This window comes from Leopardus geoffroyi, chromosome B3 (genome assembly GCF_018350155.1).
Source record: "Leopardus geoffroyi isolate Oge1 chromosome B3, O.geoffroyi_Oge1_pat1.0, whole genome shotgun sequence".
Taxonomy (NCBI): domain Eukaryota; kingdom Metazoa; phylum Chordata; class Mammalia; order Carnivora; family Felidae; genus Leopardus; species Leopardus geoffroyi.
The window spans coordinates 100,683,758-100,697,077 of NC_059337.1; the positions used below are offsets into that span (position 1 = coordinate 100,683,758).

The 13,320-nt window shown below is 39.0% G+C and overlaps 1 protein-coding gene across 6 annotated transcripts in view; it reads right to left on the reverse strand.

Annotated features, from left to right (window-relative positions):
• Positions 1 to 1,262: 1,262 nt before the first annotated feature.
• The window catches only part of FERMT2 (FERM domain containing kindlin 2), an 84,316-nt gene continuing 72,258 nt past the window's right edge, over positions 1,263 to 13,320 (reverse strand). For 2 of the 6 annotated variants that reach the window (XM_045450989.1, XM_045450987.1), the window contains 7 exons: positions 8,944 to 9,050; positions 8,588 to 8,809; positions 6,522 to 6,545; positions 5,970 to 5,990; positions 5,215 to 5,339; positions 4,428 to 4,569; positions 1,263 to 2,536 (listed from right to left, as the gene is read on the reverse strand). In XM_045450989.1, the coding sequence (XP_045306945.1) occupies positions 2,363 to 2,536; positions 4,428 to 4,569; positions 5,215 to 5,339; positions 5,970 to 5,990; positions 6,522 to 6,545; positions 8,588 to 8,809; positions 8,944 to 9,050 (815 nt within the window). In that variant the 3' untranslated portion in view covers positions 1,263 to 2,362. The remainder of the gene's footprint in view (positions 2,537 to 4,427; positions 4,570 to 5,214; positions 5,340 to 5,969; positions 5,991 to 6,521; positions 6,546 to 8,587; positions 8,810 to 8,943; positions 9,051 to 13,320) is intronic. The other 4 variants (XM_045450991.1, XM_045450988.1, XM_045450992.1 and 1 more) reach the window with 2 other exon arrangements.

Genomic DNA, 13,320 nt, shown 5'->3' on the forward strand with positions numbered 1-13,320 from the left:
TAGATTATTATGGGCAATAATAATGATGATTGCTCTTAAGTTCCAAAAAGGACCAAATTTAGTGGCTGTTCATGAGTAAGAAAATTTTTGGCTGCAAGGAAACTTAGAAGTGTTTATGGAAGAGAGAACCCTGGAACTCTTTCTAAAATTTCTAAAACCCCAGAAAGATGGGATCTCAACAGGTGGGAGACTGGAAGAAAGTCTGTGGAACGTCATAGAGATGGGCGAGTGTAAGGTGTGTCCAGAGAACGTGGGCCACCCAATTTGGGATGAAGGCTGTTGAAGATGAGAAAAATGCGGGCTGGGATACAGACCATAGGAGACCTCTTAGCACCTGCCTGGGGACTTTGGCTGTTATACTGTAATCAACCAAGGTCATCAGGGTGGCATGTAGCCAGTGCTGTGCTGGGACGGAATTAATGTCAAAATTGCCAGTATGGCAAGTGGGGCAAAACCGAGAGACAGAAAAATCAGCCATCAGGAGAGAGGCTATTCTCACTTGTACAGAGGCCTTAAGACTCTAAGGGACTTGAGTATGCCTTCGTCTAAATCTACTTCAGGGCTTTTACCAAGTGACTATACAAGTTGGTGACCTGTATTTAAGATGAGAAAAGGAGATACATTATTTAAATGTTGTTTTAATGGGAAGAAGCCCTTATATTTGGAACAAGGATTGTTATGACCTGGCCTTAGAGTACAAAGAAAAGCCATGGAGAAGGTGATAGGAGCTTTGCTTCTAGAGGCCATGGCATCCTGGCAGGCCCAGGACAAAGACCTGAATTCAGGTGTCCATGATAACAGTGACAAAAGATTGCCTGAGGGAAAAACCAACCAGACTTGGCCTGATTAAATGCAACAGATAAAGGGTAAAAGTCCAGGACTGAAGTTCTGCATCTGAATGATATAATTAGCATTAACACCAGGGAGCAGATTCATACATGTGAGTTGTGGTCTTTTAGACCAGGAGTTATTTTGCCGTTTAAAACAAATTCTGCCCGAGGCAACAATGTCTGTTCATTTGTCATGTTTCTGTTTATACAATCTAATATTTAAATATTATGCGGTTCATTTTTAAGTAGAACAAAAAATGGGGTGGAAGAATCTATCCTAGAGATTAAGTATCAACTATCTGGTGATACTCTGGATACCAGCAAGTTGTTCTCTTAACACAAGATGTAGGCAAAGTTCTTCCCAAAGGCAAGAGTTCATTTCTACGGTTAATGCTATGGAAACAGTAAAAACACAAAGTACAAAAAGAAACATAAATAAAAGATCTTGCTTTTATTTAAAATAAAATGCATTTATACAGTCTTTAAACCATGGATTATTGGACAATACTGGTAATCCACCCCTCCCGGCCCCCTCTTGGGTTATGTGACCTAGGAATTTTGACTATAGCACCAATGCCGACTGTAACAGCGCAAAAGACAAGAACATGGCCAGTCCAGGCATTAGAGTTAAGGACATTGTGGCAAATCATGACTATAATGAAGTCATTCTTAATTTAGCAGATATGAAAACTGCACATTATATTTTTAAAAGCATTTAATTAATGCAAAGATGCTACATCTAAGACATTTGCTAGTGAGTAGTTTTTTAAAAAACTGTACAATTTATAAAATTTGTGTTTGTACATTAGTTACACAAAATGCATACTTCATAGACCTTTACTTCATATTGTAATGCAAAAGTTGCATTATTTTAGGCAGACAGTGAATATGCTGGTGAATACTAAAAGTGTTGTAATACAACAGGGTGTGAAAGTCAAAACACAAGACAATATACATACATGCTTATTCAAGGACAAAAACAAACCAAGCATAAGGGACTGATAGCAGTTTCCTTCAAGGTCAAACAATAACATTATTGAATATCAGGCATCTTCCACAGGCCTGATTTATTTGGGGATGGGAGTGAGGGATGGGGAATCAATAGCTACCAGAAAGTAGGCATTTTTAAAACACATGATCAAATTAAACATACATTAAAACACATGCATTAAACATGATAAATAGACTTCATATAGTTTAAGCCCTGGATAGCTTTAAAGTAGATGGCTTGAGTTTCTTAGTTTGGCTAGCTTAAATCAGTGATGTTTTGTTCCTGACTTGCCCACTACTTTCGTTTTCAATTCCTGGCCCTAAGGAATGTGTGCCATATTCATGTCCATATACTGTATCATGATAGCAGATTAATAGTCGTGCTTGTTAGTGCACATATTAACTGGTCTGGTAAGGCAAAAAAGTTTTCATGATAAAATGATAAATTTCAAGCTTACTTTATTAAGCAGCATATAACAAACAACAGCTTTCAAAGTTAAATATTGTTATGGCCATGGAGTTTCATTACACAATATTTCTATTCACACCCAGCCACTGGTAAGTTTGTAGAACATCTCTTCATCTAAACTCTCATTTTGGTCTTTCGCACGCGTTGAGAGAAATATGTAGCCACCAATGAATTCGTGAACCACTTTGCAATCTACTTCGGTACATATGAAGGACAATCGTACTTCATCTGCAAACTCTACCGTGACCTGGAACAAAGACAAAGAACTGTCAATCTCAGTAAAACTCCACATGGTTAGGCACAAGTGACGCTACTGTGCTGTTTAATGTCTGCTCTATCACAAGACTATTTGTCGACCCTCAATTTTTTTTTAATCCTAAACTAATAATGCCTTCAGTTCCAAAAGAATACAAGTTGACTAGCCCCTCCCCGACTCCTTTTTAGTTTTCATGTTCTGAAAAGGAAGACTGAATGCAAAGGGTTTAGGTCATTATGTTCCCAAATGGTCTCTGGTGATTCAATTAATGAGAATGTCTCTCTTCAAGGCCTGAGAGAAAACCTACTTCCTGCATTTAATTTAATATTTGCTTCAGATACTTAACCTTTAGGTATCATGTTTGAATACAGTAACAACCCCTCTTATCCATGGGGAATATATTTCAGGACCCTCAGTGGATGCCTGAAACCATGGATAGTACTGAACCCTACATACACTATGCTTTTCTTTCCTTTACAGATATACCTATGATAAAGTTTAATTTGTAAGTTAGATACTGTAAGAGATTAACAATAACAGAATTATAACAATATACTATAACCAAGTTATGGGAACATGGTCTCTCTCTCAACATACCTTACTGTACTGTACTCGCCCCTGTGATAATGAGAAATGACAAAATGCCTATATGACGCGATGAAGGTAAATGACATAGGTGCTGTGACATAGTGTTAGGCTCCTACAATGTATCAGGAGGAGGATGGGTTATCTGCTTCTGGATCAAGGTTAACCACAGAAAAGTAACCTATTACTTTACTTTACTACCTATTACTATACTATACTATACTATACTATACTATACTATACTATTACTATTACTATTACTTTACTAATAGGAAGTGCTACAACAAACCCAATGTCCCTAAAACACACAGCTTATCAGTAAAAGATTGTTTAAATGATATTTATGTACTTCAAGTCTGGGGGCAGCATGATATACAGTAGTAGCTGTGCCAGGTTTTAGAGCCCCTGAGCATCTGACTTTGAATCCTGATTCTGTGACTGTTAAAGTGGTCATAGCAATCATGGTCCACAGGCCTCTACATGTGAGTGTCCTCATTTGTAAAGTAGGGACAATCCAACTATCCCGCACAAGGCTGTGGTGAGATTTAGAAATAGGGGACAAATACAAAAACATCTAGCATCACGACTGGCACAGAGTAGGCATTCAATAAACAGCAGCTGCTACTAGGAGTGAAAGGGATTTAGCATTACAGGAAAACAATCTTCTAAGCAGATTATATTCTTAGAGTTCTAATAACTGGGCTAGTTATGAACTAGGCAAGTTTAAGTGGGAAATGAATAACCAACCATGTTTTATACTTTACTTTAAGAGGTAATGGTACAAACAATCTATAGAATTTATAGGTCTTTTAAATTCTTAAGTTTTAGAAGGGCTATATATATATATTTAAAATTTTTTTTTCTTGAAGTTTATTCATTTTTGAGAGCGAGGGGCAGAGAGAGAGGGGGTCACAGAATCTGAAGCAGGTTCCAGGCTCTGAGCTGTCAGCACAGAGCCCAACGTGGGGCTTGAACTTGTGAACTGTGAGATCATGACCTAAGCCGAAGTCGGACACTTAACCGACTGAGCCACCCAGGTGCCCCAGAAGGGCTATATATTAATTCAAGTAACACTGTTATAGCTTACCATTTATTTATTTATTTATTTTGAGAGTGTGCGCATGAGCAGGGTAGGGGCAGGAAGGGAGAGAGAGAATCCCAAGCAGACTGTGCACTAACACTGCAGAGCCCAATGCAGGACCTATGTCTTACAAACCTTGAGATCATGACCTGGGGCAAAACCATGAGTTGGATGCTTTAACTGACTGAACCACCCAGGTGCCCATCCCTAGCTTACCATTTTTATTTCCCAGTTCACATTCCACTGTTTCATGTTACTGAAACGCCATGTTTTAATTGCATCTCCTGTGCTGGCATCCATCCTAATCAGTCTGTTATATGCAATTCCAATAAGTTCTTCTTTTTTTCCTCCTTGGAACCTATAGTATTAAAACATAATAAATGTTTAAAAACACGTTGGGGGTGGGAGGAATGTTGCTCTGTTTTTCTTTTTTTTTTAATAGAGGGTGCAAGTGAAGCGAGGGGCAGAAAAAGAGAAGTGGGGCTCACTCGATGCAGGACTCAAACTCACAAACTGTGAGATCATGACCCGAGTCAAAGTTGAATGCTTAACCAACTGAGCCCCTGTTTTTAAGATGTGCTCTTTAACTCTCAAAAAAGTGATATTCTTATATAAGTAAAAATAGAAATGCTATCATTTTGAGTTTTTTTGGGGGAAAGAGAGAATGCACAAGTGGGGGCGAGGGGCAGAGGGAGAGAAAATCTTAAGCAGGCTTCATGCTGAGTGTGGAGCCCGATGCCGGGCTTGATCCCATAATCCTGGGATCATGACCTGAGCCGAAATTAAGAGCTAGACACTCAACTGACTGAGCCACCCAGGCAGCCCAATCATTTTGGATTTTTAAAGTAAAAATTACAAGAATAGAAAATACATTTCAATATTCTTTACTGTAAAATTGCTTAATGGATCTCAGCAGGTACTTTAAATGTTTAATTGAAATAGATTAAGTAAAAACGTACACAGTAAGATTTATACATAGATGTTTAGTAGCAGAACCACTGACCTTGCAATAAAGTGTGTGATGCCAAATTCTGGTAATGACTGCCATGCTTGAATAAATCTCATCTTGGCTTCAATTAGACTCATCTGAGCTACATTCTGATGGGCCTCCAAGATTCTTGCTGTTATCTAAACATGATTAAACATCACCTTTACCATCAGACAATATTCTTTCATTGCAGGAGCAAAACAAAAGTAACCAACTGTGCCCCACCCCACAATTACCTCTAAGAGTTGGAATTAGGAAATTTCTGAAGCCACATTTAGGAATTTTAGTTAAATAATGACTCTTCAAAATAAACCTTGATGTATTTCTTTTTGATTTCAGTTTCCATATATCCAGAAACAAAAAGTACTTTCAGGAGTAATAACTGCCACTCCCAAAACATATTCCAAGGACACACACATATTTTGCTTTTATAAAACGGTATGTTCTAATCCGGTACATGACAGGTTTTAAATTTAGCACCAAAACAGTATCAGAATGAGTACCTGCAATATAAATTCGTAGTGGACTATTTATTAGCACCTTTAATACTTGAAACCACCATAAAGATTTTTTTAATTTCTAAAGGTATCATTAGGAAAGTTAACTTTTAACTTAAATTATACTCACTTTGGGATGACTACTCCCACAAAGAGTGGAAATCCATGAAGGCAATGGGGTGGGGGGGCGGGGTGGGGGAAGTGTAGCTAGGGCTTTAAATATTTTATGTATTTATTTTCTTTCCTTTTCTTTTTTAAATATGGAGAACTTACCAAATCTCTTATATAGCCTGGCTGTAGATGGCAATGCGAGGAAAGAAAAAGGAAGCAGAAAGAAAAAAAAGGCAATCAGAAAAAATGGCAATGAAGCAAAGAAAAAGTTGCGGTAACCTGCAAACCAAAATTCCAGCCAAAAACCATGCAAAAAAAATTACTTCAGGTAGAAACCAAGCAAAGTAAATGCAAGCATGAAAATGAAAACGAGAAAGCAGCGATTACTTTCCACTTTGAATACTGAGAAACACTTCCATACTATTTTAGATTGTTAAGTGTTACTAAAATTATGGGTAGAAATTTGTAGGGAAAAAAATAAAAAAGAGCAAATACCCTTTTCCCTGCTCATTTACCAGTTCTTACTGGTTAGGGCAGAGCTAATGATTTTAGTACGAAATCAAAATTAACATTCAAAAACCTTTAATGTTTTCAGATTGAGTCAGATAATATGACCCATGCACCACTTTTCAGAAATAAGTTGAAGGCATAAAATAAGTGCAGTGACCATACTGTTTCTTTATTTACACAAGAAAAGCAACCCCCCTCAATTACCATTTGTTTTTTGCATCCTTTTTCCTGGAAGGGAAAATGAAGAGATGCTATATACTACACTAGGAATGGTGGCTATACACACAGTAGTCTATTTCAATTTGTATTAACATGGATAAAATACCCAACAACTCTTTTCTTTAAAATGTAAAAATGCAGTTTGGGAGTCACAGTCATATAAGGAGATATATATATATATATATATATATATATATATATATATATAGCAAGTGTAAATAATATACAGTTTTGGGGATTTAAAGTAGATTAAATATAACAAATTCTCTGTATTGGTGGGCCCAAAGGAAAATCTTATGCCCTGATAGGAATAAAGGACCCCATGGCCTGGACCTCATCCTACTGGACTCCTGAACACCACTGTAGTATATAGTTTAACTATTAAGCCCTATGTCCAACGACGAGTACAGCATGTGACATACAATAAGCAACTAAACTTCTTCCAATCAGCACTTTCTAGGTGTCAGGGCAATACATGGTCTCTACCTTCTGGGAACAACCCATAAATTTAGTCAGGGAAAGAAGGATTACAAAAGAATGTGTGTTTGATAAAATGCCAACGTGGAAGACAAGGCTGGAAGAATCCTTAACCACGGGCCACACATACTGCCACCCCACCAGTTGAAGACAAATAGTCACTGTTTCTGTCCCCCAGAGAATTTTCACTTGACAATCTAGTTGAGAAATCAGGGTTGGAAAACTATCTTTTAAAAGTGAAAACAATCATTTGAGAGGCTTCTGAGAAAACAATTCAGTACCCATCTCCGACAGCTAAGCCAACATTTGTCAGTCTTCACAGTTAGACTTGAAGATCTTCTTTTCCTGGTACCTCACAGTGAAAGAACCTTGCTAAGATTTGAAACTATTCCTTGCCTTTGAAGGCAAATGAATCCACTTTCAGAAACAAGGATTTTTTTACAAGTAATGTTTAAATGAAATAACGAAGAATAAAAAAATAAAATTAGTACTTGATTCACTTTCCCTTTTTAACTTACAATCTACATTCCACAAATCTCCCCAGGGCAGCATTTCCTCCATTCCTCACTACTCCCACATTGTAGGGACTGTGGGATAAACAATTTCCATGTAGCTTACACAACCTCTGAAACTTAAAGACAAATACTTGGTAATTAACCTTCTGAACATTTCCAGCTAAGTAATTTCAAACACATATGATAAACATTATATTTAAAGTTAAGAATTAGTAAGTGTTCTGGGTATTTTATTGGGCCCTCCCAGTAATGTTTTAAAATTATTCTTTAACAGATAAAAATCAAACTGGATAGAAATGAAATATTTATTTTAAAGGCCTTCTTCACCCCACCTCACACTGAAGCCTTTGCCTTTTATGGCATGATGTTTGGTGTAGAGAATACTGGGGGCTATCCCAAATGAAATTCCCCTGCAAAGAACCTTTTATGTTGTACTGAAGAACCATTTTCCTAAATAGCAATCCTTTTATGGTATTAATTTCCAGGAAAGGAATTCTAAACAAAGTGAACAAAAGCAGTGAATTTCAATCAAAATTTGCCAAACTCTGTCACGTCACGCAAATCTTGGTTTAGGTTTTTGACTGTTAAGAAAAGACGATGTTAAAATGTAGACTATTTCTACCATTGTAAAGTTTATCTCCAAAGCTGGAAAAGTCCATTTTGACAGTGAGAAGTTGCTCTAGACTTTGCCGGGAAATGCTGGCTGTGCTTTATACCACACATATATAAGGAATAAAACTGCATGAATTAAGGAATTCAAAGCATCCACACCATTTCAATTCCCTGAAAGAACACCTGTTAACAGAGCAGTTTCCTTAGGTTGTTTAGAATAAATATGCTTCCAACTATTTTACCTTATGATCTGTCCTATTAAAATGATAAACATTTTTTAAAATGACTGAACTGACTGAAGGCCATCCACATCCTATTTTATATTCCAGCCACCTGATATGAAATTCAGACCATCATTAAAGCCACAAAGTTTTAACAGGGGAAACTAAATTTACAGTACATATACAAAATCATACGAGAAGAAAAGAGATGAAATGAATCAAATACCTGCTTGTTCTTGTACTTTTTTAGATAGCGAGGGGACACCAAACATTCAGGATTTATATCAGTTGTGATCTGCTCTGGTATTAACTGAGGATCTGGGTTTAAATGCTGCATCTTCAGGAAGGAAAGAATATTTTGAACTTCTAAGTTGTAAGAACTGTCTGCCATGGTCTTGCCTTTGGAAGCTAATCTGCAGGCTGCCATCCAGTGTGCATACTGTTTTTCCTGTTGAAAAGAAATACTGAAATATGAAATGTATCACATGATGGGTCCTTTAAGTATAAAATGTAAGGACGACTGGTCAACTCACTAGGGAACTGAAGAAAACTGAAGTTCACACTTTTAATTGGAAAACTTACATTGTCACAACGAAGCCAGATTTCATTCATGCCCTCTGCAACTGGAATCAGGAGTTTAATGTTAAATTTTTGGCCTGAAATGTTTACATCTGGGGTAACTTCACATCCTGTAATAAAAAAATTATTAAAATGGTCAAATTTACCTTTAAGAAATCACAAGCCGCTATAGGTAGCTCTCATTTTATGGTATCTTAACATGCTGAATTTTGCTGTTTTGGAATCTTTAAACTGGGAAGCAAGGTTTTATCGCCCAATAATTGTTTGAGGTGGAGCAAAAGAGATCTAGTATAGAAAAGGGGTATAGTGCAGTTTGTGGTCCTCATAAAACTTCACTGAAGAGAAGGAAAGGGTCCTGTTAAAAGGATATTACCAAAAAACACGACCCCACAAGTTTGATACTGTGCTGTTTTAATATCATTCAGTTCCTTAAATCTCAAGGTATTTGGGACTTTTAAGTTGCTAAATGTATAGGGATAACATTTTGGTAAGAATAAGCGACTTTTTAAAAGTAACCTCTCTGCCCACTGTGGGGCTTGAACTCATGGCCCTGAGATCAAGAGTTGCCTGCTCTACTGGCCAGAAGCCCCAAGAATAAAGGACTTTTATGATGCCCTTTCTGTGAAGCATTAGCTAGCAGCTTTACAGAAGGGCACACAGATGGGCTGAACATACACTCAGTTAGATGGCGGGATAATGGCTGGCATAAACAAGTAGTAACCAGTGTAACACAGTGGAGAGGCACCCTGCAATCTGACCTTGTTCTACACTTCTCTGTCACTTAATTACTGCCCATTTGTGGAACATCTCTAAGCCCAAATTTCCCAACCTTAAAACTCTACCTCACAGGAATGCCGTAAGGATAAAGAAGATAACAGACATGTCAGAGCTTTCTAAACGGTATTCCAGTTATCACTCTCAATGTGTCTTAAGACCATCAAGTAGGCTCCTAGACTGTTAGGAGGCCCTGTGGTCACTTTGCTCTGTGTACCGGAGCAACATCTCTCTGTACAGAGAGTATAAGGAACAAGATAATAAAGCTCTCTACATCTACCACAAAGAAAGAACAAATACAAAGCACTGTATTGAAAACAACAGGATACTGTACTTTTTTTAATGTTTACGCACTCTGATAAGAGGGAGTGGGCACCGCGCGCGCATGCAGGGGAGGGGCAGAGAGAATCTCAAGCGGGCTCCACACTGTTAGCGCAGAGCCCAACTGTCGAGCCGGACGGCGGCTCGATCCCGTGAACCGTGAGATCATGACCTGAAATCCAGAGTCAGACGCTAAAACGACTGAGTCACCCACGCGCCCCAAGAAACAGAACATTTTAGATAAATGGAAGATCCTCTTCTCCTTTCCAGAAACACCTATCATGAATTTAGTGGACTTTCTCCCTGTTTGCTTTCTTTTAAAAAATATTAGCTACAGCATTTAACTCTTTCTGTACAAGGATTAGAAACTATCAGGAAGTTTGCATTTAATCTGCAAAAGTAACACAAAGAGGAGATGTTTGAAGATAGTTCTTTTGCAGATTTCATTACTCACTGAAGCAGACTTAAAAGTACACAATCCCATAATCATGTCTCTTTTAAAAGTAAAACACCAAAAAACCCTAAAAGCTTGGCGAGGCATAGTGAGTGGTAACTCAGGTGCTACTGTAGGCTCAGAGGCACCTGTCAGGCCACACATCTCAGACAATATTCACTCCGTGCCACCTCAGGTACCTATGACCGTGGCAATGTGCCACGCTTCACTGTAGCCCAATTGCTGCTCCTCTGACATGTTCTAACCGCAGTCTTCAAACTCTTTGAGTCCTGCAGCCCTGACACCTTCTCCCCATCATGTTTTCACTTCTTCCTTTTCCTGAGTCCAGCCTGGACACCACTCACCAGCTATCACATCCAACTCCCTAGACTCACCGTATTTCCATTAATACACACTAACCAAGACCTTAACCCTGGCTCCATCCAACCACCTCGCTTTTACTTGCCTATAATAGGCTGCTGAGCACTCTAAGGAGGGGAGGGGGAGAAAAACCACAAAACCAAGCAGATAGGTTTCACCAGAAATTCATGGATTCCCAAACTCTACCTGGCCCTCAACACTTGCATCCTGTGTTTTCAGACACTCTCAACAATGTTTATCTCAAATCTTCTGAGGCCTCCGATGCAGCTCACTCTCAGGGGACAACTTCATATCTTTTTTCCAAGAAAGCCATGAGAAGTAGTCACACAGCTTCCTACCACCACAGCTGATAAAGCCTGCTGCCCTCACTCCCACAGTGGGATGGCATCTCTCTGATCCCAAATGGGCTGTTTTCTGCCATCCCAGGAACATTGCTCCATCACAGAGATCCTCTTCCTCTCCCAGACACTACTTCTCTATTTCTAGTGTGATGTTTCCATCAGCATTTCACTTCCTTGAGTCTCTCCAATCTTGAAACAAAACGCCTTTCTCCTCCACCTCTCTCTGCTGTTACTGCCCTCTTTCCTCCCTCCTTATTACAGGTAAGGTTCATCAAAAAACTATCTTTGTTTCCTGTTTACTTCTCAATGACTGTACTTTGGCTCCCATACTCAAAAGGCCACTGAAATCCACTCCAGTCTGTTCTGCATCAAGGCCACCAACCACCTCCAATGTGGCTAAATGCTATGTCGGCTTCACAATCTTTATCTTACTTTTCTGTAGTATTTGATGCCAGTGATTACGCTGTCCTTTTTGAAACCACTTTTATCTTAGTTCCCACCATGTCTCATTTCCATGGTCTCCGTAAGCATTTTTTGTTTCCCTTCCTCTAATCTGCCCTGTATCTCAAACACAGGTGTTCTGCAGGGTTCTGTTCTTAGCCTTTTCATATTATAGACAACCATTCTAATGGCTGCCATTTATCATTAACGCTAAAACTGATACCATCAGTATCTGCAGTGTGGATCTCCCGTGATCCAGTGGCCTACAAGTTACCTCCAACAGCTATCCCACAGGCACCTCAAATTTAAAATAACCCCAAATTAAACTCACTGTCCTTCTCCCTGAAATAAGCTCTTCTATATTCTCAACTCTATCCATCCAACTTGTACAAGCCAGAAATAAGTTCCTCCCCATGAGCCTCTCCCAAATCAATCACTCAGGATGCTTGCTGACTGGGCTTTCTCAGGATCTTCTGAACTTGAACCCTTTTCTCCATCCATATTGATCACCTTAATCTGGATCACTGTCACTGTTCTAAAATTATTCATCTATACTGTAGCCAATATAAATAGGATGGATCCTGTTATTTTCATGTTAATACTTTCTCAGTGACACTTCATTGCTGCCAGTTTAAAAAACAATCCCTAACATTTTTATCCTCCAAAACATGCCAATTTCTTCAGCTGTTGTCCCTCATCTATGGAGAAATCAGATTCAATAGCCACCAGGAAGCATTCATCCTCTGCCTTGAACTCTACATTCCAACAGCACAAAACCCCCTGTGGTTGCTGATGCTTTTCTCCAGGAATTTCTGCATACCAGTCTCTGCCACAAGGTTTTTACCAATTCTCCTTCCTTCCATGGGCCTTGAGTTAGACACTGGATCTAACTCTGGCATTATTTCTGCCAGGATATTCCCCACCATCGCTGAACACTGAGACAGCACACACCCTTATCTTTGCTCCTCCTTGGACCTGTTACTTTTTAAAGTACTATTCATTGCCCAAATTGTCACTGTTTATCTCCCAAATGCTCTAAACACCCAGAGGGGTGGGTCTGTAACCTGTTCCTGCTCATGTCTCCAGGATCTAGCACAGCTGGGGCACAGGAATTCAATCAGTATTTGAACTGAATTTGTTTTTAGAACTTTTCATTTTAGATCTCCAAAGGCCTTAGAGAACATCTAGTCCAAAGTCCAAAGGCACGGAGAACACTCTCATTTCTTAGAGGAAGGTACTGAGGTCCAAATGGGCTATTTTTCTAAAATCATAGGGCTTATTTAGTAGCAGAACAGGAAGTAAGCCACTTGATTTTTAGGCTAGTGATATCTTCACTAGTGTGATGTGTGGGAAAATGCTCTTTTGGGAGGACATGGAAAAGGTAGGATGACAGCACACTGTAAGCCATTTTCCATACTAGGACTTGACTTCTCAGTCATGCAGGGGGAAGGTTAGGGATGTAACACAGTTAGAGAAAGCAGGGGGAATGTTAGGGATGTAACACGGTTAGAGAAAGCAGGGGCCAGAAGACAGATCTAGTCTCTAAATCAAGAGCAGATAATCTGGGCTGGTCCTGGGCAGCTGAGGACAGAAGCAAGAACAAGAGCTGCAACAGATTCTAAAAGTAACAAATAACAAAAGAGACCCAAAAGTTAACTCATGGGTCTTGGAGAGAAAGGCAGTTAGCCT